Genomic DNA, 12,065 nt, shown 5'->3' with positions numbered 1-12,065 from the left:
ATATCAAAAGGACATAGGAACCAGCTTGAAGGAGCTCCCACTGACTAAATTTGGGACAACTTGAACCCAAAAGAGAATAATAACTGTACTCAATTGAAACACATTGAATAATATAATCCATGGGCACATAATGGTACTCAAAAAAGAGAAAGCAAAATTCAAAACAGTAAAACCTCCCCTGACACCACTGAAGTGACTCCTTAATTGAAGAGAAAGAATTAAGTGTGATTCCGTGCCTTTTCAGTAGAAATTGTACTTCAGAGAAACCAAATCGCTTTTGATGCATAAAAGTTCTTCTTCTTGGAAGAATGCCCACTCATAAATGTGGGAGGAATGATGCACTTAGGAAATCATTTTGCAGCCCCTAATGAAATAATCATTTCAGGCAAGAGTCCTCAGTGGATGCTAAAACTATTAGATGAAAGGTTGATGGGAACTAGATGTCCACACGGAGCCAGAACATTACCCTACACTTGAGTCATAAAGGCAAAAACATGGCCCAACCATGCAGAGAGCTGGCTGTCGCTACCCTCACCCAGTCATCGAACTTATCATCAGTAATAATGGGATGCTCAGACACTATTTGCTTCCTGGTGTGATACAACAGAAGACACACTCAGCACCAACTAGGAAATATATATTCCTGCCAAAAAGTTCAGCCTTCATCAAATCAGGCCTTTGGACTCATCCAGTTTGGGGGAAACACAGGGGATTAAAAAAAAAGTTAATGACACCACGAGGAAATAATCAGAAGACTCTAGAACATGGGACAGGGTACGAATCCATGCCTCTTCAACAGCTTGGTGTCATAAAAAAAGAGCTGATGGCTTCAGACCAAAGAGGACTTAATAGACATAACAACCAAAGGAAACGCACAGCCCTTGATGAAATCCTGATTTGACGAAAACTGTGATCAAAGACAGTTTGAAGACAGGGAAATTTGAACATGGGTTGTGTATGGGATGATACTAGGAAACTCATTAATTTTATTAGATGATATTGTGGGTTATGTTGAAGACTACCTTTTTTCAGAAATCCATGCTGAATTATTTATGGATAAGGTGTCATGATTCAGCAAAAAGTATAAAGAGATAGATAAAGCAAGTCGAGCAGAAATGTAAACAATTGTTGAATCTAGTTGGTAGGTGTTTTCTTTTTACTTTTCTGTACCTTGGAAATTCTTCATAGTACTTTTTTATTAAAGTAAAGTCATTTAAAAATAACAAGTATGCAGCCGGGCACGGTAGCTCACGCCTGTAATCCCAGCACTTTGGGAGGCCAAGGCGGGCGGATCACCTGAGGTCAGGAGTTCGAGATCAGCCTGGCTAACACAGTGAAACCCCATCTCTACTAAAAATATAAAAATTAGCCAGGCATGGTGGCAGGCACCCGTAATCCCAGCTACTTGGGAGGCTGAGGCAGGGGAATCGCTTGAACCCGGGAGGCAGAGTTTGCAGTGAGCTGAGATCGTGCCACTGCATTCCAGCCTGGGTGACAAGAGCAAAACTCCATCTCAAAAAAGAAAACCAAACAACAACAACAACAAAAAACAAGTATGCTGTGACTTTAATATACACCTGAACAATCACAGTGGTAACTGTTGCTTGCCAACTCCAAGCTACTGGAAACGTTTCCTGAAAAGCTGTCTGAAGAAGAAAGGCAAAGCCACATTCAGCCCCAAGTAGAAAAAGTTCTGTGATTGACTAGCAATGTCTGCCACGAATGTGGGTTTTGAAAGTGGTGTCTTGCATGCTACTTATTGGTCATTCTTGCTCTAAATATCATAGTCCTTCAGCTCTGCTTACCATGTGATCTTCTACAAAAGGGAAAGGAATCAAAAGAACTGGAAAATGAGAGTTTTTTGTTTTTTTTTCAGACTGAGCTAGAAGATATGTGCCTAGAAGCTTATGGCTAGATTTCAACTATCACATGATAAGAATTCTGTATTCTGAAAATGCATCTGTTTTTATCATTGGAGCTACTTCATTGTTGTGTCTTGCTTTGCTTTCTAAGTAATGTGTTTCTTGAAAAGGTCCCACCTGTCTTAGCCAAGGAATGAGGACAAGGTTCTCCGTCCATGTGGGGGTGGACAGAAGGGAGCAGCGGATGAGGACTCCCAGCTGGACAGACCCACAGAAGCTGGCCAAGCATGTGAGGCAACTCCCCCAACAGCAAAGAAGCAGGCCCGTGACCACCATCCCCTTCCCCCGGGCCAGGCCTTGTCAGGGGTCAGGAGGGAAGCATCACTGAGCAAAGCACCAGTCAACAATTACCCAGAGGAGTGACACCCGCTACTGTGTCATAACTGCTGTTACAAGCTCGCTCTAGGATGTTCTGATGGAGGGAAGATGCTCGGCAATTCAGGCTACTGAACCACAGAGAAGGCTGGGACACAAGGCAGAAAGCCAGTGACCCACAGGATGGCCTGCCCTGTAAGCACAACCCAACTTGGGAGTTGGGGGGTTGACCCTCTTGCCCACAGCAGGGCCAGACCCCCTGTAGGGCCAGGCCTGGGGCCATTGCCTTCTAGACCTGTGGTGCCCCCAGGGTTCCGGCGCAGAGAGCCTTCATTAAGCCAGTTCAATGTTTAGCTGGCGAAGGCAATGGCTTCCAGATGTTAGAGGGGCTGGGGGGCCAGCGAGCCTGCAATGCACTGGGGCTCATCTCCGTCACCGATGGGGAAGGATCGAAAAATCTGGCACTGCTACCCCAGCCAGATGGCTGCTGCTCGGCCCTTCACAGCAGATAAATCATCCCCAAGGATCGTCCCAGAACACTTGACAGCCAGGGCGGCTGAGGAAGCAGGGAAAGAAAGCCAGGGGGTGAATGGGCCCCCGAGGCAGAGATGAGAACACTGAGGATGGGGCTGTGGGTCCCAGGCCCTGTGCCAGCAGGCTCACGGTGAAGTGACAGAGAAAGGACCCTAGTCTGGGGCTTTTGCCCCTTGCCAGCTGGGTACCCTGGGCACTCACTCGCCCTAGCAGAGAATCTTTTCCAGAGATAGTTCCTACTCTTCAGGGGGCATTGATGGAACTGAGGGGCATATCCTGGGCTCCACACTGAAGCACAGGAGGTGGGATGGCATTTAGCCATCTTACCAAGGGCTTCCCGTGCATGGCTTCCTCTCACCCTAGCTACCATCTCACCAGGTGGGGGCTCTCGTTAACCCAACTGCACACGAGAAGAAAGTGCGGCCCAGAGAGGCTGAGGACTGTGCTGGAGGTCACACTGCAGGTAAGTAGCAGGGCTGCAAGGCCTGAAGCCAGGCCTCTTGCCCTGGAGTCCAAGCCCTAACCACCTCCCCCTGCGAGGGGTCCAGGAGGAGGTCATCTCTGGGCCCCTGCTGATCAATTAATCAGAGTCACCTGGTCAGACGCTCCCCCAGCAGCTCCCCCTCACCGCCCCCATCTTCCGCCCACCCTTACTGGCTTAGAAGCACACCTCTCTCCTAGCAGATGCACAGAACCTGGCAAATTCACCCTTTGTGCCTGCTGGTGCTGAACATGGGAAGGCTCCCAGCCCACAGAACTGGCCGTGCTGAAACGTGTGTTGTGAGTTGTGGGGTGGGAGATGCAGAGGAGAGCAAGGGGCCCAATGTCCTCCTGGGAAAAAAAGATGGAGGGGCTTTCCCAGGCACAGGGGAGCTGCAGGACAGGCAGGTTTGCCCAGCTCTGCCACTTCCACCACCACCACTCTCGGGGCTGGTGACAGTGCGTTGGGCTGTGTGTCTGCCGGGGAACTTGGGGGAGGCTGCGCTGGCACAGCAGGTGCTTGGACTTATCTAAGATTTAATAAAAAATGCACAACTCTGGGGCAGGTTCAAGGGGCCACGTTGCCTGCCTCTGACATGATCCCCTGCCTGTTTAAGGATTGTAAAAGCTCCAAATTTCCCCTGCCAGGGAGAGATCCTCACCTTCTTTTAGTTACCCTGGAACCCCAAGGGGTGATCCAGGTACTAGTGAGGCCAACTTCACAATTGAAAAAAAGTGAAATGCACCAAAGCAGTAAGCCCCAGCTGTGACTGATGGCCACCTCCGCACCAGCACTCAGAGCTGCACCTGGCCCGGGGCTCGGTAAACAAGGGGAAGAGAGTGCATGACGCCTCTTGGGCTGCACTGACGCCTCTTGGGCTGCACTGACGCCTCTTGGGCTGCACTGGATGTGCTCTGAAGAGGTAAAAGGATTAACGACACATGCACTGTTTGGAGCCTTTTGCAACTTCTGGGGAGTTCTCCCAGCTGGAGGCCCCTTGGCTAGGGTGAAGGCACCATTCATCTCTCCTGGGAGGGTGACCACAGCCCTGGCTGCCCAGCACCTTCCCAGGCTTGCCGAATGTATGGGAACATCTGGAAGGGGCTAGGTCCAAGGCATTAAGCTAAAGAACGACAGAGCTCCATGTCCAGGAAGGAGAGGGATCCAGGCCCCTACCCAGAGGCAGCCAATTCTGGCCACTGGTGGTCCTACCGAGTCAGGCGCGTGCTGCCCGGCCAGACTCTCAGAGGAGAAAGCTGGCACCACGGCCGGGAGTAGTGGACTTATCCAGGTTCCCAGGCTCAGGGAAGAGGCTTACGACAGCCCAGCCTCACACCTGGGCGAGTGGCCCCCATCAACCTGCCCAGCTGCCCTGTGTCTGATTTGCCCCTGGCAGCAACCCAGTTCCCATGCAATTAGCCAGATAGTTTTCCCCAAAAGCAAGAACCAACCCATCCTTCCACTGTGAAATGCCTCCCACCCTTGCTTGGTTGACTCGGTGCCAGGGTAGGCTGATATGCCAAAAACTGAAGCCTAAAGTGTCGCAGAGAACCACAAACGCCATCTGTCAACAGGGAGTTAAGGCACGCTAATCTAAACACATCCCTGGAGATAGCTCTCTACAGCTCATAAATATATACACACAAAACCCTCTCCCAGAGGCAACAAAGCAGGACTGGCTTGAGGCCACGACCAGGCCCGCCTCAGACACCCTGCCTCTCTCTCCTTCCTCTTACCAGGGACTTGGGCACCAGGGACCCTGTCCATTCACCAGCTATTTACTCAGCACCTGCTCCGAGCTGCGAAATGTAAAGTGCTGGGAAGGCCGTAGCCATCGGGACTCACAGTCCAGCCCCTGGAGACTTCACAGCCTAGTGACATTTAATAATCGCAGTTATAAAGTTACAATTATGCAAAGTAGCACAGGGAGCTGTGAGGGGCACAGAAGGAGACCTAATCTTTTTTTTTTTTTTTTTTTTTTTTAAATATTATCAGATGGAGTTTCGCTCTTGTTGCCCAGGCTGGAGTGCAATGGCGTGATCTCGGCTCACTGCAACCTCCGCCTCCCAGGTTCAAGAGATAGGAGACTTAATCTAGAGAGGAAATCAAGGAGGGTCTCTGTGAGGAGGTGCGCTTAAGCCAAGACTGGGAAGGTGAGAAGGAGCCAGGGGAGGAAGAGCTGGAAGAACGGGCCGCACCAGCAAAGGTTCTGGGTGGGGAGGAACGTGGGACATTGGAGAGACAGCAGAGAAGCCAGCAGGGCAGCAACAAGTTTAGGCAAGGGGATCACAGGGGGACCAGAAAGGCAGAGGGGTCAGATAAGGGGCTGGATATTCTCCAGGGGACAAGCAGGAGGGACCTGGTTGTGAGGTGTGCCTGAGCGGGATCCAGTGGTGTGTGGGAGCCACTTGCGTAGGCTCGGGAAAGCTGAGTGTCAGCATCACTTCCCCAGTCTGACTTGGAATCAGCCGAGGTGGGAGTATTTACACCATGGAAATGGGCGTGCTTGTCCTTCCCAGAGAAAGCATTGTTAATCATTTCCCAGTTGGCTCCTGGAAGGACCCTGTGCTCCTGGGAGGGGATGGGAGTGTGGGGTGGAGGGAACGCAGAGACAGCCCTGAACAGGATGATACCAGGGAGCCCTGAGGGGAGGAAGGACAGACCCCTGTCCAGCAGCAGGACTGGACGGCAGGTGCCTGCGGAACACTGGGCTCTGAGTGAACCCAGATCCCGGCACAGTAGCCCACACGGCAAGCCAGCCCCTCCCTGGCCAGTGCCCAGCACCACCGCCTGAACCTGAGAGCTCCTGTGCTCCTCCAGCCACCCCAGCTTCCCTGACTCTGGGGAGACACTCAGAAGACGCCCCACACCCATACTTCTGCCACACTCTCTGGGGCCACCTTGTCAGCCTGGACCAACTGCTGAACTCAGGTCATCCCAAGAGGCTGCGTCAAGCCTCGGCCTCTTTACCTGCACAATTCTGCCTGGAAACACGGAAGCACCTGCCTTTGGGACAGGTGGAAGGGTTTGGCGAGATGAGATGATGTGGTGGTACCTGAGCACGGTGCTTCCTGTGCCTGCCACAGGCGTGCACCCAGCGCTGCTCAGCTATCTATATATCCCTGCATCTCTGGGGGATTGGTTGCCATTCAGCCACCTGGAGCCACAGGGATGGTCAATGTCCTCACCGTGCCCGAGTGACGGGCTCCAGGATGGTGCCTCCTCCCGGTGCTCACCTCTGTCACTTGCTGCTTGTCCAGGTGGAACACCTGCCCAGAGCTGGTGGCAGCGATCTCCTCATAGGCCAGGTAGCCAGGATGGGTGCGGTCGCCACAGTCCCCCGTCAGCACAAAGACCACCTGGAAGATGGACATGCAGCCTGCTCTCAACTTCCCTGGCCGGCTGCTTCAGGGGTGAGCAGCAGGACCTCGATCAGGGTGGAGTGACCTGGAGTAGGCCCTTTCCTCTGTCTGGCACATGTATAGAATGACACATGACACATGAATAGAAGGGAAAATAGAAGTACCCATCTCATGGGGATCAGGAGCTGATGCAGGATAAGTGCTAGGCACAGGGCCGGGAAAACAGTAGGCGTTCCATATTGGGTACTGCTATTGAGTCAACAACAAAGAAGGGTGTGGAAGTCAATTCATCTCAGAGTGGCCCCTGGAGCCTGCAGAGTTAGAAGAACCTTGAAGAACCCAAGCAAGTTCTAGACGCGGTGGCAGAGAAGCAGTCCCGGCCCTTTGGATCTTGCCCAAGGATGCCAAAGAGCTGGCCCTTCTCCCTCCCTTGATCATGTCCCATCTCACAGCCCTCACTGCAAAAGCCAGAAGCAAGGGATCTGACAGGTCTTCCAAACCCTGAGACGATGGCAAATGGGACATGAATGGCAGAGACCAGGAGCAGAGGCGATGCCAGGAGGAAGATGGGTTGCCTGGACTTTGATGGGGATGAAAGGAGTAGGTGGTGTGTTCTCCATCAGGAACAAGCTGCACCAGGGAAGTGTGAACCCTGGCCCGGGCCTAGAGCATGACAGCACACTCACACTTCCTGGGCCAACTTGGTTCCGAGGCTCTGGCCATGCCTGGCAGAAGCTGGACCAAGGCTGTGGAAGAGAAGTGCCCAGCTCTCTCTCCAGGTGGTGGCTCAGGTGGCGTGAGAGACCCCAGCTTCCTCAGGACCCCCTGGGGGACCCCACTCAGGCCCCCAAAGCCGGCTCACCCACCTGTGATTGTTTGAGCTGCAGGAGACGCAGCAGCTCTTCCTTCTTGTGATAGTCTTTGGCGCGGGCATCCGAGAAGACGTAGATGAAGGAGCCGGGGTTGGCAACCTCCACGGCAGCCTTAATGGCCCCCACACTCATCTCCGGGCAGTCACCACCTCCCTGGAGGGCAGGGACGTGTCAGCAGCTGCCACCTGCCTCCTCTAGATGGGACCCACCCAGGGACACCTCCAAAACCATTGGGTGTTGGGAGTCACCTTGAACTGTCACCCGCCCACCCAGTCACTTCCTTCCCAGGGATATGATATAACATCCAACCTGCTTTAACTGTAGACAAGCAGCATCATTCATTCATTCATTTATTCACCCATGCAAGAGTGACACAGGCCCACCCCCACGGAAGGCAGTCACTACACCAATAAGCCCAGCACCGCGCCAAGTACTTCAAGTGGGCAAGGATGGAGGGGGCCATGGGAGCAGCTAACAGATGGCCTAAGGAAGCCACACATTTGCCCAGGAGGAGGGAGAGGTAGAGGCTGGGCAAGAGGGAGTCACTCGAAGCTACCTCCCCAAACCCTCTTGGTGGGACACAGAGTGGGACAGAGGGTCAGGGAACAGTGCCCACCTGCACATAGAGTTCTCTCAGCTCCCTCTGAAACACCGCAGGGTCCGCTGTGAGGGTCACTGGGCCAATATCTGTGGAGAAGAGAGAGGGATGCCCAGATGGGCTGGGACTCCTAGACACACAGCCCGGTGGGCTGGTTTGGCAGTGACACGAGGATGGATGCTCAGAGGAGCTGAGGCTGGCACACAAGATGGGGAGAGATTAGGAAGCAGCTCTCGGAGCTGCAGGATCAGACCAGGAAACGAGGTCAGACCACTCTGCCCTGTGCCCAGCGCCAAAGCAGAGACCGAGCTCCAGGGAAGCAGAGGTGAGGCAGAGGGCAAGCTCCAGCTCCTTCCCCCGGACAGCAGCACCCAACCTTTGGTCACCAAGACTCCCCTAAGAATCCCCACCTCCACCATCCCGCCGGCTGCCACTCCGTGGGGAAGGAATTCCAGGAAGACAAAGAAACGAGAAGCAAACAAACAATCCATTTTGGGACACACAGCAGCTCTCCAACACCAGCTGCTCAACAAGAGAAAAACCTTCCAGAAACGCCATCTATGTATGAGCTCATTTTAAAAAGAACAGCAATAAAAATGACAAAGATTGACTGCATTTGAGGTTGGCAAGGACGTGGAGCAACTGGAACTTTCATTCACTGCTTGTGGGAACGCAACACGGTTTAACCTCTTTGGAAGACAACGGAAGTTTCTGAAACGTTACACATGCACCTACCATGGGTCCAGCCATTCCACACCTAGGTATGTCCCCAAGAGAAATGAAAACACATGTTCACACAAAGGCTTGTACTCAAAGGTTCATAGCAGCTGTGTTCACAATAGTCCAACACTGGACACGAGCCAGATGTCCATCATCTGGTAGAGAGATAAACAAACTGGTAAATTCACAGAACCAGGTTGTCCTCAGCAATAAGACAGGACGACTACCAATACAGGCAACAACAGGGGTGCCTCCCACGTGAGAGAAGCCAGATGCAAAACAGCACATACAGTATGTTTCCATTTATAGTAAGTTCTGGAACAGTCAAAATTAATCTAAGGTGAAGAAAAACAGAACAGAGGTTGCCTGAGGAGCTTGACTTGGAAGGAACTGTCTGAGACAGAAACATTCTATATTGTGATAGGAGTGTGGGTTCCTCGGTGTATCATTTGTCAAAAGTGTGCAGCTAAGATCGGAGCATTTCAATGTATGTAAATTTACCCTGTAAGCAAAGCACTAGAACAAATGATCACTGAGTGGGGGTTGGGGGTGGGAGGAGGTACAGGCGAGACGAGAATGACGGGGCTGTTAAATATTTGGCGATGCTGGGTGATGGGTACATGGAGATTCATTGTTCTCTTCTACTTATGTTGTATATATTTGAAATGTTCTCTAATAGCTTTCTTTTTTTAAATAGCAGTAATGGAGATCCATGCCAACACAAGACAACACTACCAGTGCTGGACAGCAGGGCTGGGGTTATGGAGAGCCTTGTGGATAAGAGCACAATGGGCATTGTACAAGGTCGTGTGGACATTAGGTTTCTTAGGAAAATATTTGAGTCCTCGGTGAACTCTATGTATTTTATTTTATTTTATTTTATTTTATTTACTGAGATAGAGTCTCGCTTTGTCACCCAGGCTGCAGTATAGTGGCGTGATCTCGGCTCACTGTAATCTCCACCTCCCAGTTTCAAGCGATTCTCTTGCCTCAGCCCCCCAAGTAGCTGGGACCACAGTCATGTGCCACCGTGTCCAGCTGATTTTTGTATTTTTAGTAGAGACGGGGTTTCGCCATGTTGGCCAGGCTGGTATTGAACTCCTGACCTCAAGTGATCCACCTACCTCAGCCTCCCAAAGTGCTGAGATTACAGGTGTGAGCCGCTGTGCCCAGCCTCAGTGAACTCTAATAACAGACTATTTTTAGTTCAGCAATTCTAAGTTCCATCGGTCTAAACAAACTTTCATTCTTAGCAACAAGTCGGCGGATATCAGTCTTTCTTAGAAAGGAAAGCCTGTAGAATTATCCAGCATGTCTCACAATGATCAAGGACGAGCTGACGCCAGCTTTCCCTGGGGCCCCTGCCCCTCTGGCCTGTGTTTCTCCATCTCATCCCACCCTGCCCTCCCTCGCCTGCCCTGGCCATCCCCACCACGTCCTTTCCTCTGAACTCCACAGTAACGAATTCAGCCTGACTGCAGCAGCTCAGTCCTCAGCCTTGGAGCTCAGCCAGGTCTGATTGGAATCCTTCATTTATCCTTTTTGGGCTATGGGGCCTCTCAGGCAGCGCTCGCTTCACTGCGCCAAGCCTCAGTTTCTTCATCTGTAGAACGAGGCACGTAACAACACCATTTCTCCCGACCAAGAACCATCGCTGTGAGAATTCAGTGAAGCCAGGTAGCTAAACCCCTGGCACGGAGCTTAGCACGTAGCTTGGCATGGAGCAAAGGCTCAGCAAATGGGAAGAGGATGTGCTGACGTGAGCGTGCACTTGGCCAGGCTCCAGCGGGTGTTCTCACAAAGTGCAGTCAAAGACAGTCTCGCTTCAATATGAGGTCCTCAAATTCTACTTCGACTAAGAAGAGCAATCATTTTACTCAGTGCTGATTATTTCATTGTTAGGTAATCACACATGTTCATTGTAAAAAGAAATTAACATGACATGAATGATAAGGACAGTCACTAAATACCTTGTAAGCACCAGGCCATGTCCTGAGATACTTCCTGTGTATTAGCTCACTGAATTCCTCCTAGCACCTGGTAGGTCCAAGTCTTTTTTTTTTTTTTATTTTTTTTTGAGACGGAGTCTTGTTCTGTCACTCAGGCTGGAGCACAGTGGTGCAATCTCAGCTCACTGCAGCCTCCGCCTCCCGGGTTCAGGTGATTCTCCTGCCCCAGCCTAGTAGCTGGGACTATAGGTCCCTGCCACCACACCCAGCTGATTTTTGTATTTTTAGTAGAGACGGGATTTCGCCATATTTGCCAGGCTGGTCTCAAACTCCTGACCTCAGGTGATCTGCCCGCCTCAGCCTCCCAAAGTGCTGTGATAACAGCAAGCATGAGCCACTGCGCCAGGCCTTTTTTTTTTCCTTTTGAGACGGAGTCTCACTCTATCACCCAGGCTGGAGTTCAGTGGCACGATCCTAGCTCACTGCAACCTCCAGTTCCCAGGCTCATGCGATTCTTGTGCCTCAGTCTCCCAAGTAGCTGGGATTACAGAAGTATACCACCACGCGTGGCTAATTTTGTTTGTATTTTTAGTAGAGACAGGGTGTCGCCATGTTGGCCAGGCTGGTCTCAAACTCTTGGCCTCATGTGATCCACCCACCTCGGTCTCTCAAAGTGCCGGGGTCCAAGTCTTACCCACATTTTTACAGAGGAGAATATGGAAGCCCAGAGACGGTAACTTGTCCAATGACCCACAGCCAATAAGTGGCAGTGCTGGGATATGAGCCCAGGTCCGGACAACCTCAAGAACAGAGCTGCTCTTAACTCCTGCTCTCAGGGAACTAGACATAGAAATTCCTGACAGGCAAAACCAAGCAAAACAAAAAAGGGAAGGGGCACAACTGCCTGTATTTTTTTTTTTTTTTTTTTTTTTTGAGACAGAGTCTCATTCTGTCACCCAGGCTGGAGTGCAGTGGCGCGATCTCTGCTCACTGCAACCTCCACCTCCTGACTTCAAGCCATTCTCTTGCCTCAGCCTCCCAAGTAGCTGGGATTACAGGCGCCTGCCACCATGCCCAGCTAATTTTTGTATTTTTAGTAGAAATGGGATTTCACCATGTTGGCCAGGATGGTCTCGATCTCCTGACCTCGTGATCCACCAGCCTTGGGCTCTCAAAGTGCTGGGATTACAGGCGTGAGCCACTGCACCTGGCCAACTGGCTGTATTTATACCAACCAGAGATAATAATTTTCATTTTTGTGTATAATCTTCCATTTTTATATTCATATATTTAAATGTATACATATAACTTA

At 51.3% G+C, this 12,065-nt stretch overlaps 1 protein-coding gene across 4 annotated transcripts in view; it reads right to left on the bottom strand.

Annotated features, from left to right (window-relative positions):
- LOC105464100 (hemicentin 2) overlaps positions 1 to 12,065 on the bottom strand; it is a 174,208-nt gene that overhangs the window by 145,887 nt on the left and 16,256 nt on the right. For all 4 annotated transcript variants that reach the window (XM_071078434.1, XM_071078436.1, XM_071078439.1 and 1 more), the window contains exons 2-4: positions 8,103 to 8,173; positions 7,481 to 7,639; positions 6,489 to 6,611 (exon numbers count right to left, since the gene is read on the bottom strand). In XM_071078434.1, coding sequence (XP_070934535.1) covers positions 6,489 to 6,611; positions 7,481 to 7,639; positions 8,103 to 8,173 — 353 coding nt within the window. The remainder of the gene's footprint in view (positions 1 to 6,488; positions 6,612 to 7,480; positions 7,640 to 8,102; positions 8,174 to 12,065) is intronic.

This window comes from Macaca nemestrina, chromosome 14 (assembly GCF_043159975.1).
Source record: "Macaca nemestrina isolate mMacNem1 chromosome 14, mMacNem.hap1, whole genome shotgun sequence".
NCBI classification, from domain to species: Eukaryota; Metazoa; Chordata; class Mammalia; order Primates; family Cercopithecidae; genus Macaca; species Macaca nemestrina.
The sequence above is the reverse complement of the archived record's forward strand: the minus strand, read 5'-3'. Positions and strand labels throughout refer to the sequence as shown.